This window comes from Gorilla gorilla, chromosome 20 (genome assembly GCF_029281585.2).
Source record: "Gorilla gorilla gorilla isolate KB3781 chromosome 20, NHGRI_mGorGor1-v2.1_pri, whole genome shotgun sequence".
Classification (NCBI taxonomy): Eukaryota; Metazoa; Chordata; class Mammalia; order Primates; family Hominidae; genus Gorilla; species Gorilla gorilla.
In genome coordinates, this window is record NC_073244.2 from 61,249,303 (window position 1) to 61,266,797 (window position 17,495).

The 17,495-nt window shown below is 56.2% G+C and overlaps 2 protein-coding genes across 2 annotated transcripts; both read left to right on the forward strand.

Moving 5' to 3' along the window:
• Nucleotides 1–1,532: 1,532 nt before the first annotated feature.
• Nucleotides 1,533–9,916, forward strand: CA11 (carbonic anhydrase 11). The gene is made up of 9 exons (XM_055370102.1): nt 1,533–2,354; nt 2,443–2,517; nt 3,349–3,491; nt 7,654–7,839; nt 8,051–8,146; nt 8,313–8,385; nt 8,475–8,629; nt 8,881–9,046; nt 9,788–9,916. Exons 1-9 carry the CDS (start codon nt 2,288–2,290, stop codon nt 9,811–9,813), a joined length of 987 nt encoding a protein of 328 aa, XP_055226077.1. The 5' UTR covers nt 1,533–2,287; the 3' UTR covers nt 9,814–9,916.
• Nucleotides 9,917–10,379: 463 nt separating this feature from the next.
• DBP (D-box binding PAR bZIP transcription factor) lies at nt 10,380–17,377 on the forward strand. Its single transcript, XM_055370103.2, has 4 exons — nt 10,380–11,073; nt 11,939–12,349; nt 14,283–14,494; nt 16,887–17,377. The coding sequence occupies exons 1-4, from the start codon at nt 10,935–10,937 to the stop codon at nt 17,100–17,102; spliced, it is 978 nt and encodes a 325-aa protein (XP_055226078.1). The 5' UTR covers nt 10,380–10,934; the 3' UTR covers nt 17,103–17,377.
• The last annotated feature ends 118 nt before the right edge of the window (nt 17,378–17,495 follow it).

Genomic DNA, 17,495 nt, shown 5'->3' on the forward strand with positions numbered 1-17,495 from the left:
GTCTCCTGGCCTCAAGTTATCCATCCACCTTGACCTCCCAGACTTCTGGGATTACAGGTGTGAGCCACCATGCTCAGTCTGTGTGCGTGTTTCTATGTCTCTCCCTCTCTTTGTGTCTCTCTCCACCTGTACCGATGTATGTGTGTCTCTTTCTATGTCTCTCTGTCTCGTTAATGTTTGGTGTCAGGCTGGACAAGGTGGCTCACACCTGTAATCCCAGCACTTTGGGAGGCCAAGGCAGGAGGATCCCTTGAGCCCAGGGGTTCTGGACCAGCCTGGGCATCATAGCAAGACTACATCTCTACAAAAAATAATTTTTAAAAATTAGCCTGGCATGGTGGCATGTGCCTGTAGTCCCAACTATTTGGGAGGCTGAGGTGGAAGGAGTGTTTAAGCCCAGGAGGTCGAGGCTGGATCAGGCCATGATCGCACCACTGCTCTCCAGCCTGGGTGACATTGCAAGACCTGTCTCAAAAAAGAAAATAAAAGAAGACAATGAGCAGTTTCACTACCATTAGACGGGGTGAAAAATAATAAGTAACAACAACAACAATAATATGTGGTCTCTCTGAGGCTGGGTATGGTTGTTCATGCCTGTAATCTCAATGCTTTGGGAGGCCAAGGTGGGAGGATCCCTTGAGGACAGGAGTTTGAGACTAGCCTGAGCAACATAGCATGACCCCATCTCTTCTCCCCAAATACAAAAATCTGGTGTCTCTCTCTGTCTTTGGATCGCTCTTTCTCTCTCTTTTTGTCTCTCCCCACCCCATCTGCTGCCTGGTCTCTGAGTTTCTGTCTATCTCTAAGTGTGTGTCTCTATGTCTCCATGTCTGTCTCGCTGCGTCTCTGTATCTCCTTTTCTGCCTCTATCTGTATCTCTCTCATTCATTCCTTCCTCTCTCCCTCCCCCTCCTCCTCTCCCTCCTCCCCCTCCTCTCCCTCCCCCTCCTCTCCCTCCTCCCCCTCCTCCTTCACCTCCTCCTCCTCCTCCTCCCCCACCTCCTCCTCCTCCTCCCCCACCTCCTCCTCCTCCTCCCCCTCCTCCTCACTCCTGCCTGGCGGTTTGTTCTTGCCTCTCTAACCCTCTGTCCCTCCGCCCTTCCTCTCCGTATCCATCTCAGGCTCCCCTCCCCTACCCAGCCTCCGCACATGTGGGTCCTCACCTCCCGCTCTCCGCCTCTGCCCTCCCGGCTCCTCCTCCCCGCCTCTCTCTCCCTCGCCAGGTCTCTGCCTCCCCCTCCCGGCGAGCAGCCCTCACTGCACTTCAGGCTCCCAGGGGATCCCCCGGCCCCGTTAAGGCAGACCCAGGCAGAGGACCCAGTGGAGCCCTGGGGCGGGGAAGGGGGGCTGCGGGCGCTGGGGCGGCTCCAACCTGGGTCCCAGCGAGCAGGGGGACCCTGCATCCGCCAAGGCCGGCGGCCCCCAGCATGGAGACTTCCGAAGCCACTCCCAGCTCCACCTTAAGCGCCCCCCCTTCCCCTTGCTGCGGAGGATGGAAACAGCCTGCTCCCGGCCCCAGGTGTCCCGGCCACCCCCGCCCGCGTGGCCCCAGCGCGGCTGGGAGCCGAGGACCAGCCCCCTACCTCCTCCCGAATCCTGCCCTTTCGCACACCCCACCCCAAGCCAACCCGAGGAGTGTTTGCCGCTATGAGATCACCTGCTCCCCCAGCCCAACAACAAAATTAAATAACACCACGGGAGAGGAGAGAGGGAGGGGGAGGAGGGAGGAAGGGACAAGAGAGAAGAGAGACTGAAACAGGGAGAAGAGGCAGGAGAGGAGGAGGTGGGGAGAGCACGAAGCTGGAGGCCGACACAGAGGGAGGGCGGGAGGAGGTGAAGAAGGAGAGAGGGGAGAAGAGGCAGGAGCTGGAAAGGAGAGAGGGAGGAGGAGGAGGAGATGCGGGATGGAGACCTGGAGTTAGGTGGCTTGGGAGAGCTTAATGAAAAGAGAACGGAGAGGAGGTGTGGGTTAGGAACCAAGAGGTAGCCCTGGGGGCAGCAGAAGGCTGAGAGAAGTAGGAAGATCAGGAGCTAGAGGGAGACTGGAGGGTTCCGGGAAAAGAGCAGAGGAAAGAGGAAAGACACAGAGAGACGGGAGAGAGAAGAGTGGGTTTGAAGGGGGGATCTCAGTCCCTGGCTGCTTTGGCATTTGGGGAACTGGGACTCCCTGTGGGGAGGAGAGGAAAGCTGGAAGTCCTGGAGGGACAGGGTCCCAGAAGGAGGGGACAGAGGAGCTGAGAGAGGGGGGCAGGGCGTTGGGCAGGGGTCCCTCGGAGGCCTCCTGGGGATGGGGGCTGCAGCTCGTCTGAGCGCCCCTCGAGCGCTGGTACTCTGGGCTGCACTGGGGGCAGCAGGTAAGACCTGGGGTTCCCGGGAGGAGCCCCCGAGGGAGGGTGGAGGTGGGGATGACAAGGAGAGGGATTCAGGCTGCTCTCTTCCCAGCTCACATCGGACCAGCACCTGACCCCGAGGACTGGTGGAGCTACAAGGATAATCTCCAGGGAAACTTCGTGCCAGGTGCCGCCAAGGCGGGGACCCAGGAGTCCGGCCCTCCCGGCGCCTCCTTCTTCAGACTCAGGAACCTGGGTTCCCAGCTCCCTCCTCCCCCTAGGACCAGGAGTCCCAGCCCCCTCCTCTGTCCCTCAGGAGTCGGGCCAGCTTCTGAACCCCAGGGGCTCACCATGGGACATTATACATGCGCATTTCAAGTAGTGAGTGGGAGTGAGTGGAAGGAAAGTGTGGGGGTGGAGATTATGTGTGTGTTTGCCGGGAGAGGAAGGTCCTGGCTCCTGCTAGGAACCAGAGGCTGGGTGTCCCCGTCCCCCACCTTGTCCAGCCTTCTCTTGCAGCTCCTCTCCCCAACACATTAATAATAATCCAGCTGTGGGATAAGAGAGATTAAAAAAAGAACTACAACTCCCACGGGGCTCTGGGGCAGGTAGGCAGCAGAGGGGTAGGCTGGTAGCACTGGGGCCTGCTGGGAGTTGTAGTTCCATCTACAATGGCTTAAGATGGGTTTGATCGGCTGGGCGCGGTGGCTCACGCTTGAAATCCCAGCACTTTAGGAGGCCGAGGTGGGTGGATTACCTGTGGTCAGAAGTTCAAGACCAGCCTGGCCAACTTGGTGAAACCCGTCTCTGCTAAACTTGGAAACTATTCCAAGATTCTTCTAGGACCCAGAATTCTGGATCTGTGCCCAGTCCTCCCTCAGACCCAGGAGTCTAGGTCCCTAGCCCCTCCTCCCCTGGGATCTGGGAGTCCAGATCACAGCCCACTCAGCAGATACCAGTCCTGGGATCCAGTCTCTATTTCTGACCCCTTGTCCTCCTACTCCGACCCCACCCCCAGGGCCTCCTTTCTGGGGCCTGGTGAATGCAGCGTGGAGTCTGTGTGCTGTGGGGAAGCGGCAGAGCCCCGTGGATGTGGAGCTGAAGAGGGTTCTTTATGACCCCTTTCTGCCCCCATTAAGACTCAGCACTGGAGGAGAGAAGGTAAGGGGCTTGGAGGGAGGAGCTATTGAACCCACTGGGGATGGGCATGAATAGAGGCTGGGGAATGGGGTGCTGAGGTAGGAGAGCAGCCTTGGGGGAGGAGGGGACACCCAGTGGGTGGAGAGGAGGCTGCTTACACTGTAAAATGGATCACCCATTCTTCCCTTCCCAAGCATGGTCCCCTAGTCTCCCCATCTCTGCAGAAGCAATGAAAAGCAGAACATTTCCTGTGCCAGGCAGATTTAAAAGCTTGATAAGCCTCTCATCTCATAACCACCCCACAAAATGGGTACAATTATTATTATTGTTATTATTATTATTATTATTTTGAGATGGAGTTTGGTCTCGTTGCCTAGGCTGGAGTGCAATGATGTGATCTCAGCTCACTGCAACCTCCACCTCCCAGGTTCAAGCGATTCTCCTGCCCCAGCCTCCCGAGTAGTTGGGATTACAGGCATGCACCACCACGCCCAGCTAATTTTTTGTATTTTTAGTAGAGATGGGGTTTCTCCATTTTGGTCAGGCTGGTCTTGAACTCCTGACCTCAGGTGATCCACCTGCCTCGGCCTCCCAAAGTTCTAGGATTACAGGCATGAGCCACTGCGTCCAGCCAAAATGGGTACAATTATTAACCTTATTATATACATGCAGAAACTGACACACAGAGGTTAAGTTACTTGCCTAGGATCACACAGAGAGCCAGCACTGGCATTCAAACCAAGCAGTGTAGCATGAATGCTGGGACCTGCTTTATAATACCATGCTGGGAACCATACTTTTTTTTTTTTTTTTTTTTTTGGAATTGGGATCTCACTCTGACCCAGGCTGGAGTGCAGTGGCCCAGTCATAGCTCACTGTAACCTCAAATTCCTGGGCCCAAGTGATCTTCCTACTCAGCCTCAAAAATAGCTAGGACATGCCTGGGTGTGGTGGTTCATGCCTGTAACCCCAGCACTTCGGGAGGCCGAGGTGGGTGGATCACGAGGTTAGGAGTTCGAGATCAGCCTGGCCAACATGGTGAAACCCCATCTCTACTAAAAATACAAAAATTAGCCGGGTGTGGTGGCATGTGCCTGTAATCCCAGCTACTTGAGAGGCTGAGGCAGGAGAATTGCTTGAACCCAGGAGGCGGAGGTTGCAGTGAGCTGACATCACGCCACTGGACTCCAGCCTGGGTGACAGAACAAGACTCCATCTCAGAAAGAAATAAATACAGAGAGAGAGGGAGAGAAAAGAGAGAGAGAGAGAAAGAAAGAGAGAAAGAGAAAGAGAAAGAGAAGGAAGGAAGGAAGGGAAGGAAGGAAGGGAAGGAAGGAAAGGAAGGAAGAAGCCAGGACTGCGGGCACATGCCAGTATGCTTGGCTAACTTTTTAAGTTTTTTGTAGAGGTGGGGTCTCACTATGTTGTCCAGGCTGATCTCGAACTCCTGGGTTCAAGTGATCCTCCTTGCCTTGGCTTCCCAAGGTACTGGAATTACAGCTGTGATCCACCGCGCCTGGCCAATACCATTTCTTATAAGAGCCGGCACTGCCTTTCATTTAGCTGCCCCAGCCAAAAGCCTCAAAGCCATTCCCCATCCTATCCTCTCTCCCTCACGTCCATTTCCAATCCATGTTCTTCCTAGCCTTGCTGCTAAATATTATTCAAATCCTTTCACCTATCACGCCCTCTACTGCTCCCAGTCTCATGTAGGCACCATCATCTCCCACCTGGACTGGTGGCGTACCCTCCTCACTGGCCTGCCTCTCAACTTCCTGCAATCTATTCACCCCACAGCTAGAGAGATGTTTAAAACACAAATAAGATCATGTCACTCCTGCTCAAAATCCTCCTATTAGGATATGTAATAACAGCAAACATTTACATAGCACTTACTATATGTTTGGCACTCTGGCAAATGTGTTATATATATGCAGTTTATTTATTTGTTTATTTATTTTTATTTTATTTTATTTTTTGAGTTGGAGTCTCGCTCTGTCGCCCAGGCTGGAGTGTAATGGAACGATTTCAGCTCACTGCAACCTCCGCCTCCTAGGTTCAAGCGATTCTCCTGCCTCAGCCTCCCAAGTAGCTGGGATTACAGGCGCCCACCGCCACACCCGGCTGGTTTTTGTATTTTTAGTAGAGATGGGGTTTCACCATGTTGGCCAGGCTGGTCTCAAACTCCTCACCTCTGGTGATCTGCCCACCTCAGCTTCCCAAAGTGCTGGGATTACAGGCGTGAGCCACCACATCCAGCCTACATATGCAGTTTATTTAAATAAAAATACAAATCTCTCTACTGTTTTCCACAAGGTCCTGCACCATTCAGCCTCCATAACCTCTCTCTCCTCTGTTCACTGGACTTTGATGAAGTCTCTTTGCTGTTGCTCAAACAGGCCACCTCAGGGCCTTTGCACTTGCTGTTCCCTCTTCTTGGAATGCCCTTCTCTTTGTTCTTTTGCAAGTCACCCCTGCTTATCCTTCAGGTCCCCGTTAAAATGTCACCTTTGGCCAGGTGCAGTGCTTCATGTGTGTAATTCCAGTATTTTTCAGAGGCTAAGGCAGGATGATGACTTGAACCCAGGAATTTAAGACCAGCCTGGGCAACATAGGGAGAACCCTCTCTACCAAAAAAAAAAATGAAAATTGAAAATTAGTTGGGCATGGTGGTATGTGACTGTGGTCCCAGCTACTTGAGAGGCTGAGGCAGGAGGATCATTTGAGCCCAAGAGTTTGAGGCTGCAGTGAGCTGTGATGGCACCACTGCAATCTAGCCTGGGTGACAGAGTGAGACTTTGTCTCAAAATAATAAATAAATAAAAATAAAATGTCACCTTTGCAGGGAAGCTTTTCCTGACATCTCCCATCTAAGCTGAGCTCCCTATGACACCTCAGAGCTCCCAGTTCCCCCAAACATGAGCTCAGGATGTAATTAATTAAGCAGTTACTTATGTGATTCACAATTGTCTGTCTTGCCTTCATTAGAACATAAACTCCATAAGGCCCAGAACTTTTGTCTACTTGTTTATTGCTCCATTCTTGCATCCACGGCACATAGCACCAGCTCAGTCAATATTTGTTAATCAAACAAATTCACCAATATTGGGCACCAACTTACAGACTGGCACAGAGCCTGGAAAGTGGTCAGTGTTCAAATTATGTTGAATGATTAAATTACTGTTGGAGGCCAGGCACGGTGGCTCACGCCTGTAACCCCAGCACTTTGGGAGGCCAAGGTGGGCAGAACACCTGAGGTCAGGAGTTTGAGACCAGCCCGGCCAACACAGTGAAACCCTGTCTCTACTAAAAATACAAAAATTAGCTGGGTGTGGTGGCACACACCTGTAGTCCCAGCTACTCGGGAGCCTGAGGGAGGAGAATCGCTTGAACCCAGGAGTCAGAGGTTGCAGTGAGGCGAGATCTCGCCACTGCACTCCAGCCTCGGCAGCAGAGGGAGATTCTATTTAAAAAAAAAAAAAAAAAAAAAAAAAAAAAAAGCCGGGCGCGGTGGCTCACGCCTGTAATCCCAGCACTTTGGGAGGCTGAGGCGGGCGGATCACGAGGTCAGGAGATCCAGACCATCCTGGTTAACACGGTGAAACCCCGTCTCTATTAAAAATACAAAAAATTAGCCGGGTGTGGTGGCGGGCGCCTGTAGTCCCAGCTACTCTGGAGGCTGAGGCAGGAGAATGGCGTGAACCCGGGAGGCGGAGCTTGCAGTGAGCGGAGATCGCGCCACTGCACTCCAACCCAGGCGACAGAGTGAGACTCCGTCTCCCCCCAGAAAAAAAAAAAAGACCGGGCGCAGTGGCTCATGCCTGTAATCCCAGACTTTGGGAGGCTGAGGCGGGTGGATCACCAAAGGTCGGGAGTTTGAGACCAGCCTGACCAACGTGGAGAAACCCTATCTCTACTAAAAATACAAAATTAGCCGGGCATGGTGGCGCATGCCTGTAATCCCAGCTACTCGGGAGGCTGAGGCAGGAGAATCGCTTGAACCCAGGAGGCGGAGGTTGCGGTGAGCCGAGATCACACCACTGCACTCCAGCCTGGGCAACAAGAGCGAAACTCCGTTTCAAAAAAAAAAAAAAAAGACTGTTGGAATCAGAAAATGTAGGCGTGGGAAACGAGAGATAAAAGATCTCTCCCTGCCCCCTGACAGCTCTCGCCTCTCCCACAGCTCCGGGGAACCTTGTACAACACCGGCCGACATGTCTCCTTCCTGCCTGCACCCCGACCTGTGGTCAATGTGTCTGGAGGTCCCCTCCTTTACAGCCACCGACTCAGTGAACTGCGGCTGCTGTTTGGAGCTCGCGACGGAGCCGGCTCGGAACATCAGATCAACCACCAGGGCTTCTCTGCTGAGGTAGTGGCCACTGATTGTTTACCCGCGACCCTCCGCCCTGAGTCACCCCAATTCCTCCCACCTCACCCTCTTAGTGTCTCACCCCATCCTCCTCCACAGAACTGGCCTCCCACCCTAAGCACTAATCCTCAGCCTGATTCGGGCCCCCAAAGCTGGGGTCATGCTCTCCTCCCCTTCTGCTGGGGGACCCCATGCTCTGTGCTACCCCCAGGTGCAGCTCATTCACTTCAACCAGGAACTCTACGGGAATTTCAGCGCTGCCTCCCGCGGCCCCAATGGCCTGGCCATTCTCAGCCTCTTTGTCAACGTGAGCAGAGGCGAGATTCGGAGGGAGGGAGCAGTTGGGTGCCTGGAACCCGGGGTCTGACGGAAGCGGGGTGCTGGGAGGCCCAGACTCCTGGGTCCTGGGGGAGGAGAAGGTTGAGGGCTTGGACTTCTGGGCTCCTGTGTCCTCACCTCGTACCCCCACACAGGTTGCCAGTACCTCTAACCCATTCCTCAGTCGCCTCCTTAACCGCGACACCATCACTCGCATCTCCTACAAGAGTAAGTCCCTGACGTGCTGGGGGCAGTGGTCACACACGAGGGGGTTCAAGAGTGCCACCCCTCTTTACTCTGGCCTGATATTCCCGTAGATGATGCCTACTTTCTTCAAGACCTGAGCCTGGAACTCCTGTTCCCTGAATCCTTCGGCTTCATCACCTATCAGGGCTCTCTCAGCACCCCGCCCTGCTCCGAGACTGTCACCTGGATCCTCATTGACCGGGCCCTCAATATCACCTCCCTTCAGGTGACCCTCTGTCCGCACCGCCCTTCCTAGGCCTGGGTACTCCACTCACTGGCCTGGGCATCCCCTTGCTCACCTGCCCTCCCTCTCCTCATAGACTGAACTCAAGTAGGTAAGAGGGTCAGACCACCTTGGGGGTGGGTGGGGCTGAGAACAGACCCCGCCCACCTGCTCCCAGGGGCGGGGTTTCCTGCGTGACGTCACCAAGACCATTCACTATTCACTCCCAGTTTCCCACCCTCCTTCCACTGCAGATGCACTCCCTGAGACTCCTGAGCCAGAATCCTCCATCCCAGATCTTCCAGAGCCTCAGCGGTAACAGCCGGCCCCTGCAGCCCTTGGCCCACAGGGCACTGAGGGGCAACAGGGACCCCCGGCACCCCGAGAGGCGCTGCCGAGGCCCCAACTACCGCCTGCATGGTATGGTCCAGTCTGCACCCCCTCTAAGTCTTGGGCTAACCCGCTTATATGTGTCTCCCCTTGGTGTCTCAGTGTGATTCAGTCCCATCCTCCTTCCTGCGTCTATATGGTCTAGCCTCGTGAGCTATCTCTTTTTCTCTCTTTCCCTACATATCTATGTGGTACAGTCCACCTGCCAGCCCTAGGCCATTGCTAGCCCACGATTTGTCTTTCCTCTTCACTGCTTTGTAACTTGGTCTATAACCCTTGACCCCTGCCTTCCTATGGTCCAATTACCTACTGTTCTGTGCTTCCTATTACTGTGAATTTCCAAAATGGTACAATTTGGATCCTCTCTCCCTTTCCAAGTCGTACTACCTTACGCTGTTCGACAATCTGATGCTCCCTTCCCCCTTACTGAGAATCTACAAGGTACAACCCCTTCCCTCCACCTCTGCCTCCCTGTGGTTTAGCCCAGGAATCTCACACACCCCCCGGCTTCGCAACATGGTACAGTCCACACCCCCCCCCCATGAAGACCTTCAAGTAGTTCAGCCTACTGCTGAATCTGGACGTCCCGATTCCCCCCTCCTACTGGCTTTTTGTGGTTCAGCCCAGTGCTTCTCGACCTGGTACATTCTGGTTCCCCGCTCGCAGACTTCCGACGGTAGAGCCCAGCGCGGCGCAGCCCACGCCCCCTGCACACTCCCCGCCCCTTCCATCCTATACTGACGCCCCCTGCCGTTGTTCTCTGTCTTACAGTGGATGGTGTCCCCCATGGTCGCTGAGACTCCCCTTCGAGGACTGCACCCGCCCGTCCTAAGCCTCCCCACAAGGCGAGGGGAGTTACCCCTAAAACAAAGCTATTAAAGGGACAGAATACTTCCTGTTTCTCAGTGGTCTGATTCTAGGCGCGGTGGGGAAACATTTGGGTATTAAAGAACAGACTACTTCCGGAAACCAATCTTCCTCTTTCTAAACCTCCGCTCTCGGTATTTTGGCTTCCTGCTTCTCAAAATCATCTTTAGGACCGCGGCCCTTTAAGCGGCGCCCCTTTTCCCCCCATCACCCCCCTCGCCATCAGGCAGCACGAGCAGAGCCATGTGCTTCCCCCTCCCGCCTGCCTCATTGGCCCAAACTGGGTCACGGTCCCGCCCCCAGTACCGCCTCCCATTGGGCAAATGTAGGTCAGTGTCCCGCCTCCCACCGAAAGGCAAGGCAACTTCACGCGCTGAGCCCCTCACGCGCCCTCCTGGGCCCTCGCGGACCCAGAGGCCCCATTGGCTGTGCGTCTCAAGGTGTCGGAGACGATTGGTCCGTGTTTGCAGCCGGAGGGAGGCACGCGGCTGGGGTGCATGCCCATAGAGGCGGGCGGGGCTGGACGCGCCGGGCGGGGACCCGGAGGAGGGGCGCGCGCTGTGGCGTCGGGTGTTTTGGTTTGGATTTTTTTTTCCGCGAAAGAAGTTTGCTTTGGCCACGCCTCAAGGCGTCCGCCTCCTCCGGCCCCCTCCTCCGCCCCTCCGCGCACACCTCTCGGTGCAGATTGCAAAGCGCCTTCCGTTGCGAGAGCTGCAGATTTTGCAAGAGCCAGGCTCGCCCACCTTGTAGAAGGAGCGCCTTGAGTCCCCTCTCACCCTCGGCTGCAAAGAGCCGGCCGCTTGATCTGGACACCCCCTCGCCCAGATTGCATGATCTCCCGGGACCCTCTTGAGTTGCACGTTTCTGCACCGAGGACCTCAAATCCCCGTCGCTCCTAGGATTTGCAGCGTTCTGGATACTGGAGGGTTGCAGGCTACACTCGCCCGCCCCTGGGCAGACACTCGTCCAAACCACTGGAGTGTGCTGGTGACTGGCAGGCCAGCCCTTCGCCTCTCCATGAACCCGTGAGCCTGGGGGCAGGTGCCAGGCGATGGCGCGGCCTGTGAGCGACAGGACCCCGGCCCCTCTGCTGCTGGGCGGCCCGGCCGGGACACCCCCTGGCGGGGGAGCGCTGCTTGGGCTGCGGAGCCTTCTGCAGGGGACCAGCAAGCCCAAAGAGCCGGCCAGCTGTGAGTTCTAACCCCCATCTCACCCACTTCGGACACCCTACCCCCTTAGGGACTCAGGTGCCGTGGGGCGGGGTCCCACAGAAACCTGTGTGCGGGGAGTCCATCTTCCCAACCTTAATCTACTCAATTACTCAGGTGTTTAGGCCCCTAGATCCCTCGGCGCCCAGGACCCAAAAGCGCCGGCTCTGAAGCCCGTCCACCCTAAGGACCCAGGCACCAACGTCCCCAACGTCCTCCCCGCTTAGTTCACAAGAGTGTAGGCCCCAGCCTCCTCTTCCTTTTGGTCCGGGAGTCTGGACCCCTGGGGTCCCAGGGAGGGGGTGTGTCGGGTGCTCACACGGTGGTGACACGGGCTTGGGCGGGGCGTCATGGGGTCACATGGAGTCTAGGGATGAGGAATGTGCCCCAGGAATAGAGCCCCTTCCTGCCCCTTACAGATGGTGGGGGAGGGGAAGGGGGTACAGCGCGCAGGGGATGGGGGTTGGGTAATTACAGTGAAATTACAGAGCTGTCATTTTTTCTCTCACCTGCCCAACCCTCCACCTACCCTGTCCCTGCCCCCCTATTCCTGAACTTCCGTCTCTCTTTCTCTGGTTCGCTGTCTTTCTGTGTGTCTATTCCTTCCCGGCATTCTGTCCCCATCTCTGTGAATCTGTCCACCTGTCTCTGCCACCCCCGTCTCCATTCTTTCTGGGTCTCTCTCCCACTCTGCGTCTCCGTCCCTTTTTCTCCCGTCTCTCCTCTCCGACCCCCCGTCCCCTCTTTCTCTGGATCTCCGCCCTGTGCCTCTCGGACTCGGGGTCTCTTCTCCATCTCTATCTCCCCCACCTCACCCTCATCCCAACCCGTCTTTCCCGGCCCGCAGGTCTCCTGAAGGAAAAGGAGCGCAAGGCGGCCCTGCCTGCAGCCACAACCCCTGGGCCAGGCCTGGAGACTGCGGGCCCGGCGGATGCCCCGGCTGGGGCAGTGGTGGGCGGCGGGTCCCCGCGGGGGCGCCCGGGGCCGGTGCCCGCGCCGGGTCTGTTGGCGCCACTGCTGTGGGAGCGCACGCTGCCGTTCGGCGATGTGGAGTACGTAGACCTGGACGCCTTCCTGCTGGAGCACGGGCTCCCGCCCAGCCCGCCGCCCCCCGGTGGCCCGTCGCCGGAGCCGTCGCCCGCGCGGACGCCCGCACCCTCCCCAGGGCCGGGTTCGTGCGGCTCGGCTTCCCCCCGCTCCTCTCCTGGGCACGCCCCCGCCCGGGCTGCCCTCGGGACCGCCAGCGGCCACCGCGCAGGTGCGGCGAAGGGGGCGGGGCGGGTCCTGACGGGGCGGGGCTTGGACTTAGGGGGCGGGGCTGTGCGACGCTGGGGGCTGGGACCGTGGGACCCGGCTGCGGCCTCGAATTCTGTGTCCAGTTGTCGAGGGGTGTCGTGGGAGGGGGCCAGATTCGGTGTCTCTTAATGGGTCAGGGACTTGGTCTTCTGGATCCATAGGGGAGGAGAGACTTGGAACCCTAAATTCCAGGAAGCCTGCCCAATGAGATTTTGTGGGTTTTTCTGTGGGACTTGGGGACAAACGATGTGGATACTCGTGAAGCCAGAACTGGAAGTCCGGAACACCAGAGTTATTTACTGGGGAGTGGACTGACCCCCGAATCTGGGCCTATAATCGATGGAACTCGGATAGGACTGGAGCCCCCTAGGTCCTTTACAGGGGCAAAGGCAAAGGAGGGGCACAGAATTCTGTTTACCCAGGACATAAGAGACTGGCAGCCCAGGTCCCTGGGTCCCCCAGTGGGGCGTGCTGCAGCCCCGGGTCCCAGAGTTCTTCAGAAGGGAAAACGTTAGGGATCTTGTTTCTGGATCCTCCAATTGGGGCTGGGGCCAAGCTTCCTATATTCCTAGGAGAGGCCTGGGATCCCAGAATCGTGGGTAGCCCAGTGGCGGGGGTTCTGGGAAGGTCCAGGAGGCCGATGCTCCCCGGAGAGCAGGGGGTTGGGAATCTTTGGAGGTTGAGTGGAACTAAGTGACTGGAAGAGCAAGAGGAAAGATGTTTCCCTTTGGGCACATTGAGGTCTCCAGGGACGGACTGCAGGTCGGGGATTCCTAGGCACACCTGCTCCAGGTCCGACCTCCGGGCCGAACCAGGGCCCTACCCTTCCCAGCGGCACATTCCTGCGCCACGTGAGTCCTCCCATCCCTCCTCCGCGCTTCGCGCAGGCGCCTTCAAGCGCGAGGGGGCGGGGCCGGGGGAACGTGAGGGCGCCGATGGCAGGGGGGCCTGGGAGGAAGGGAGGAGGAGGGAAGCAGGCGTCAGCACGTGACTCGGCCCTGAACCTGTGTCCTTAGCTGGCCCCGGCTGGCTGGTGCTTAAAGGTACAGGCGCCTCCTTTCGAACCAATCTTCTGGAACCTTAGAGCAGCTTCTCCTCCTCTTCCCAGCGAGTAGCTCTTAGACTCTAACTTGAGAGCTTGTCAGTGCAGTAGATTCTTTTTCTCTGGACAGTCTGGGGTCTAAGCTTAGGTCGTGGATTCGGTAAGTAGGATTCAGGCTAGACTGTGCATCTGAAGTCCTGAGGTTTTAGAAGCAATAGCCCCATTGCTTCTCGGCCTTTTGGCTAAGATCAAGTGTAGAAGCAATAGCCCTGATTCATGTGTTACCTAGGGCAAGTCAGTTATGACTGGGACTCAGTTTCCTTGTTTGTAAAGGTGGATATGGCTCCATGATCTCTAAGCATCTTTATGGCTTAGGGGAACCTTCATTTTTCTCGTTATTTTGGAGACGGAGTCTCGCTCTGTTGTCCAGGCTGGAGTGCAGTGGTGTGATCTCAGCTCACTGCAACCTCCACCTCCAGGGTCCGGGTTCAAGCAATTCTCCAGCCTCAGCCTCCCTAGTAGCTGGGCTTACCGGCGCCCGCCACTACACCTGGCCAATTTTCGTACTTTTAGTAAAGATGAGGTTTCTCCATGTTGGCCATGCTGGTCTCGAACTCCTGACTAAAGGTGATTCGCCGCCTCGGCTTCCCAAACTGCTGGGGTTACAGGCGTGAGCCACTGCGCCTGGCCAAGGGAACCTTCATATTTTATATCAGGGAGATTAATCCCTGGCCGAATTTATGCTCGATCCCAGAAGGACTTTCCATGTGGCTATGATACCACAGCAAGAGGTAGCTTCAGGAAACCCCCTCCTTAAAATACACACTCAGCTGACACGTGCTGTTTCCCCAAGGCCTGACCTCTCGGGACACACCCAGCCCTGTGGACCCAGACACCGTGGAGGTGTTGATGACCTTTGAACCCGACCCAGCTGATCTTGCCCTATCAAGCATTCCTGGCCACGAGACCTTTGACCCTCGAAGACATCGCTTCTCAGAAGAGGAACTTAAGCCCCAGCCAATCATGAAGAAGGCAAGGAAAATCCAGGTGCCAGAGGAGCAGAAGGTGAGCAGAGCTGGATGTGGGACATAGACTTGGCTGGAGACATGCCCCAGAGCCAGGGAGGGGCCTTTTCTCACAGTCAAGCCTGGGCTTCTCCTTGGGATTAGTGCTCAGCCTCTCCTGGCCTGCAGCCACGGATTAGTCCTCCTTGGCCACGGGGCACAAGGGGGCAGGGGCCTGAGGTTTATGAAGACAGTGTCAACTGGGCGAGGGGCCTCACTCGTGTAATCCCAGCATTTTAGGGGGCTGAGGCAGGAGGATCTCTTGAGCTCGGGAGTTCAAGACCAGCCTGGGCAACATGGCAAAACCCCATTTCTACAAGCCACTTGGGAGGCTGAGGTGGGAGGACTGCTTGTGCCTGGGAGGCTGAGGCTGCAGTGAGCCAAGATTACACCACTGCACTCCAGCCTGGGCAACAGAGCGAGACCTTGTCTTAAAACAAAAGACAGTGTCACTGTGGGGTGCTGACTAAGCCAGCTCTGCTAGGTCTACTTGTAGAGACTTGGAGCTTCTCCTATTACTTGGGTCCAGAGCTCCACAAGGCACAATTGCGAAGGACAGTCTTCCCTTGGCAATGGGATATCAGCCTGTGGCCTGTCTCTCCTTACTCAGCAGGCCTTTGATCTCTGACGTGGGACTTCCTTTGGAGTGATTGCATTTGGCTAGGATGAAGACTCTGCCAGCCCTTTTAGGCCTTGTTTCCTGGGCCTGGACTTCTCACTGGTGGGAGACTTCAGGCTTCTGTTAGCAGCCAGTGCCACTTTCTGATTTGGGGTGATTTGAGCAGTCATTGCATCTTTGCATCATTTTGTTTTTTGCCATTACTGGAGTCTTCCCTAGCAAGAGTTGCTTGGGCTTCTGTTACAAGACTTTGTCATTCCGGGCCAGGTGCGTTGGCTCACGCCTGTAATCCCAGCACTTTAGGAGGCTGAGGTGGGCGGATCACTTTAGGTCAGGAGTTTGAGACCAGCCTGGCCAACATGGTGAAACCTCGCCTCTACTAAAAGTACAAAAATGTTCCGGGTGTGGTGTCTCACACCTGTAATCACAGCACTTTGGGAGGCCGAGGCGGACAGATCACGAGATCAGGAGACCATCCTGGCCAACATGGTGAAACCCCGTCTCTACAAAAAAATACAAAAATTAGCTGGGCGTGGTGGCACGCATCTGTAGTCCCTACTACTTGGGAGGCTAATGTAGGAAAATCGCTTGAACCCAGGAGATGGAGGTTGCAGTGAGCCGAGATCGCGCCACTGCACTCCAGCCTGGGCGACAGAGTGAGAACTCCATCTCAAAAAAAAAAAAAAAAGAACAAAAATTAGCTGGACATGGTAGCGGGCACCTATAATCCCAGCTACTTGGGAGGCTGAGGCAGGAGAATCGCTTGAACCTGGGAGGTGGAGGTTGCAGTGAGCCGAGATCATGCCACTGCATTCCAGCCTGAACGACACAGCGAGACTCCATCTCAAAAACAAACAAGACTTTGCCATACCCTTGCGTAACACATAGCTACTTGAAGCACCTAGGACTGGCCTGGAAGTCAGATCTACACCAGTGGTTTCTCCTTCTAGAGGGCCCTGTTGCTAGGGACTGGATTTACCCTCACAAGCAGGAACTGGGCTTTAATTAAATAGTGGAGTAGAGAGCATCTTTCTGAGCCCAGTGGTCCTTGGTTACTAAGGAGGAGTCTTTCTTAGGAACCAACTTCCAGGATGGGAGGACTTTAGGTATAATCCTCTGGGGAGGTCTCAGGATAGTCCCCTTTCCTAAGAGACAGCTCTTCTCTCAGTCAGGTCCTACTGGGGAGGAGGCTATTCTCTGGCCTCAGTTCAAGGCCAGCAGGTCAGAGGCTGGCCACAGTCATTGAAACCACTTAGATCTCACTTTTGTTTGCCAAGGATGGATGAGGTTGCCTTGGCAACCAGGTCAGAAGGCCCCAGCTCTGCGAGGATTTTATGGGACACCAAACCCCATCACCAGGGCACCAAGCTTTCCTTAGCAACCAGGATCTGGAAAGGCAATGTGCAGGGCAGGGCAGTGCTCTTCATTGGGAGAAGCCCTCAGACCATGAAGGCCTTGTTGCTAGGGAACAAGCATCCTTAGCAAGCAAGAGCTAACTGCATGCAGGCCTTTATCATGTGGGGAGGGCTGGGGTCCGCTTTGCAGAGTGGAGACTTGAAGCGAGTTGCTTGAGGGTGGGGGGTCTATCTCATGCCTTTACTGTTGCTAGGGGCCCAATCTCCTTAGCAACCAGGGCCCTAGAAAGGCAGACCCTTGGGTACCTATCCCAGCAGAGACCTGGTGTGGTTTAGGCCCTGCTGCTGGGGCTCCCTTCCTCTCTCGCTGGGACCTGGGTCCCTCTGGGCCTCAGTGCTCTCCCCCTCTTCTCCTGCAGGATGAGAAATACTGGAGCCGGCGGTACAAGAACAACGAGGCAGCCAAGCGGTCCCGTGACGCCCGGCGGCTCAAGGAGAACCAGATATCGGTGCGGGCGGCCTTCCTGGAGAAGGAGAACGCCCTGCTGCGGCAGGAAGTGGTGGCCGTGCGCCAGGAGCTGTCCCACTACCGCGCCGTGCTGTCCCGATACCAGGCCCAGCACGGGGCCCTGTGAGGCTGCCCCACATCCCCACCTGGCGGAGCTCTCCTCCGCCTTGCTGAGACTTACGCCCTTTTCCCTTCCTGCCCTGTGGCCCACGGGCCGGCCAGCTGGGTGCCCCAGGGACGTGATAATGCAGATAAATACATTTATATTTTTAAGAAAAAGCGAGCCTCCCCCCTCCCTTGCGGGGGCGGGGAGGGTTCTCTGTGTGTGTCCCCGGCACGTCAGGGACCCTATCCTCCCACCGCCTCCGTTAACACGATCCTGAATAAATCTTGAGAACCCCAGAGCCAGCTGTTGTGGAAGAAGAGGGCAGCTCCCTGGCATACTGGCTGCAGCCCGTGGGCAGCTCCGGGCTGTCGTCCATAGAGGGCAGGCGCTGCTGGAAGTGCTGGAGTCTGAGTC

Bases quoted from the DNA above. Each gene is read 5' to 3' on its own strand.
- DBP (XM_055370103.2), top strand. From the start codon at position 10,935: ATGGCGCGGCCTGTGAGCGACAGGACCCCGGCCCCTCTGCTGCTGGGC. The intron at 11,074-11,938 runs GTGAGTTCTAAC...CCCGGCCCGCAG, and splicing joins GCCCAAAGAGCCGGCCAGCT to GTCTCCTGAAGGAAAAGGAG. The intron at 12,350-14,282 runs GTGCGGCGAAGG...TGTTTCCCCAAG, and splicing joins CGCCAGCGGCCACCGCGCAG to GCCTGACCTCTCGGGACACA.
- CA11 (XM_055370102.1), top strand. From the start codon at position 2,288: ATGGGGGCTGCAGCTCGTCTGAGCGCCCCTCGAGCGCTGGTACTCTGG. The intron at 2,518-3,348 runs GTGCCGCCAAGG...CCCCACCCCCAG, and splicing joins CCAGGGAAACTTCGTGCCAG to GGCCTCCTTTCTGGGGCCTG. The intron at 8,630-8,880 runs GTGACCCTCTGT...CTTCCACTGCAG, and splicing joins TCAATATCACCTCCCTTCAG to ATGCACTCCCTGAGACTCCT.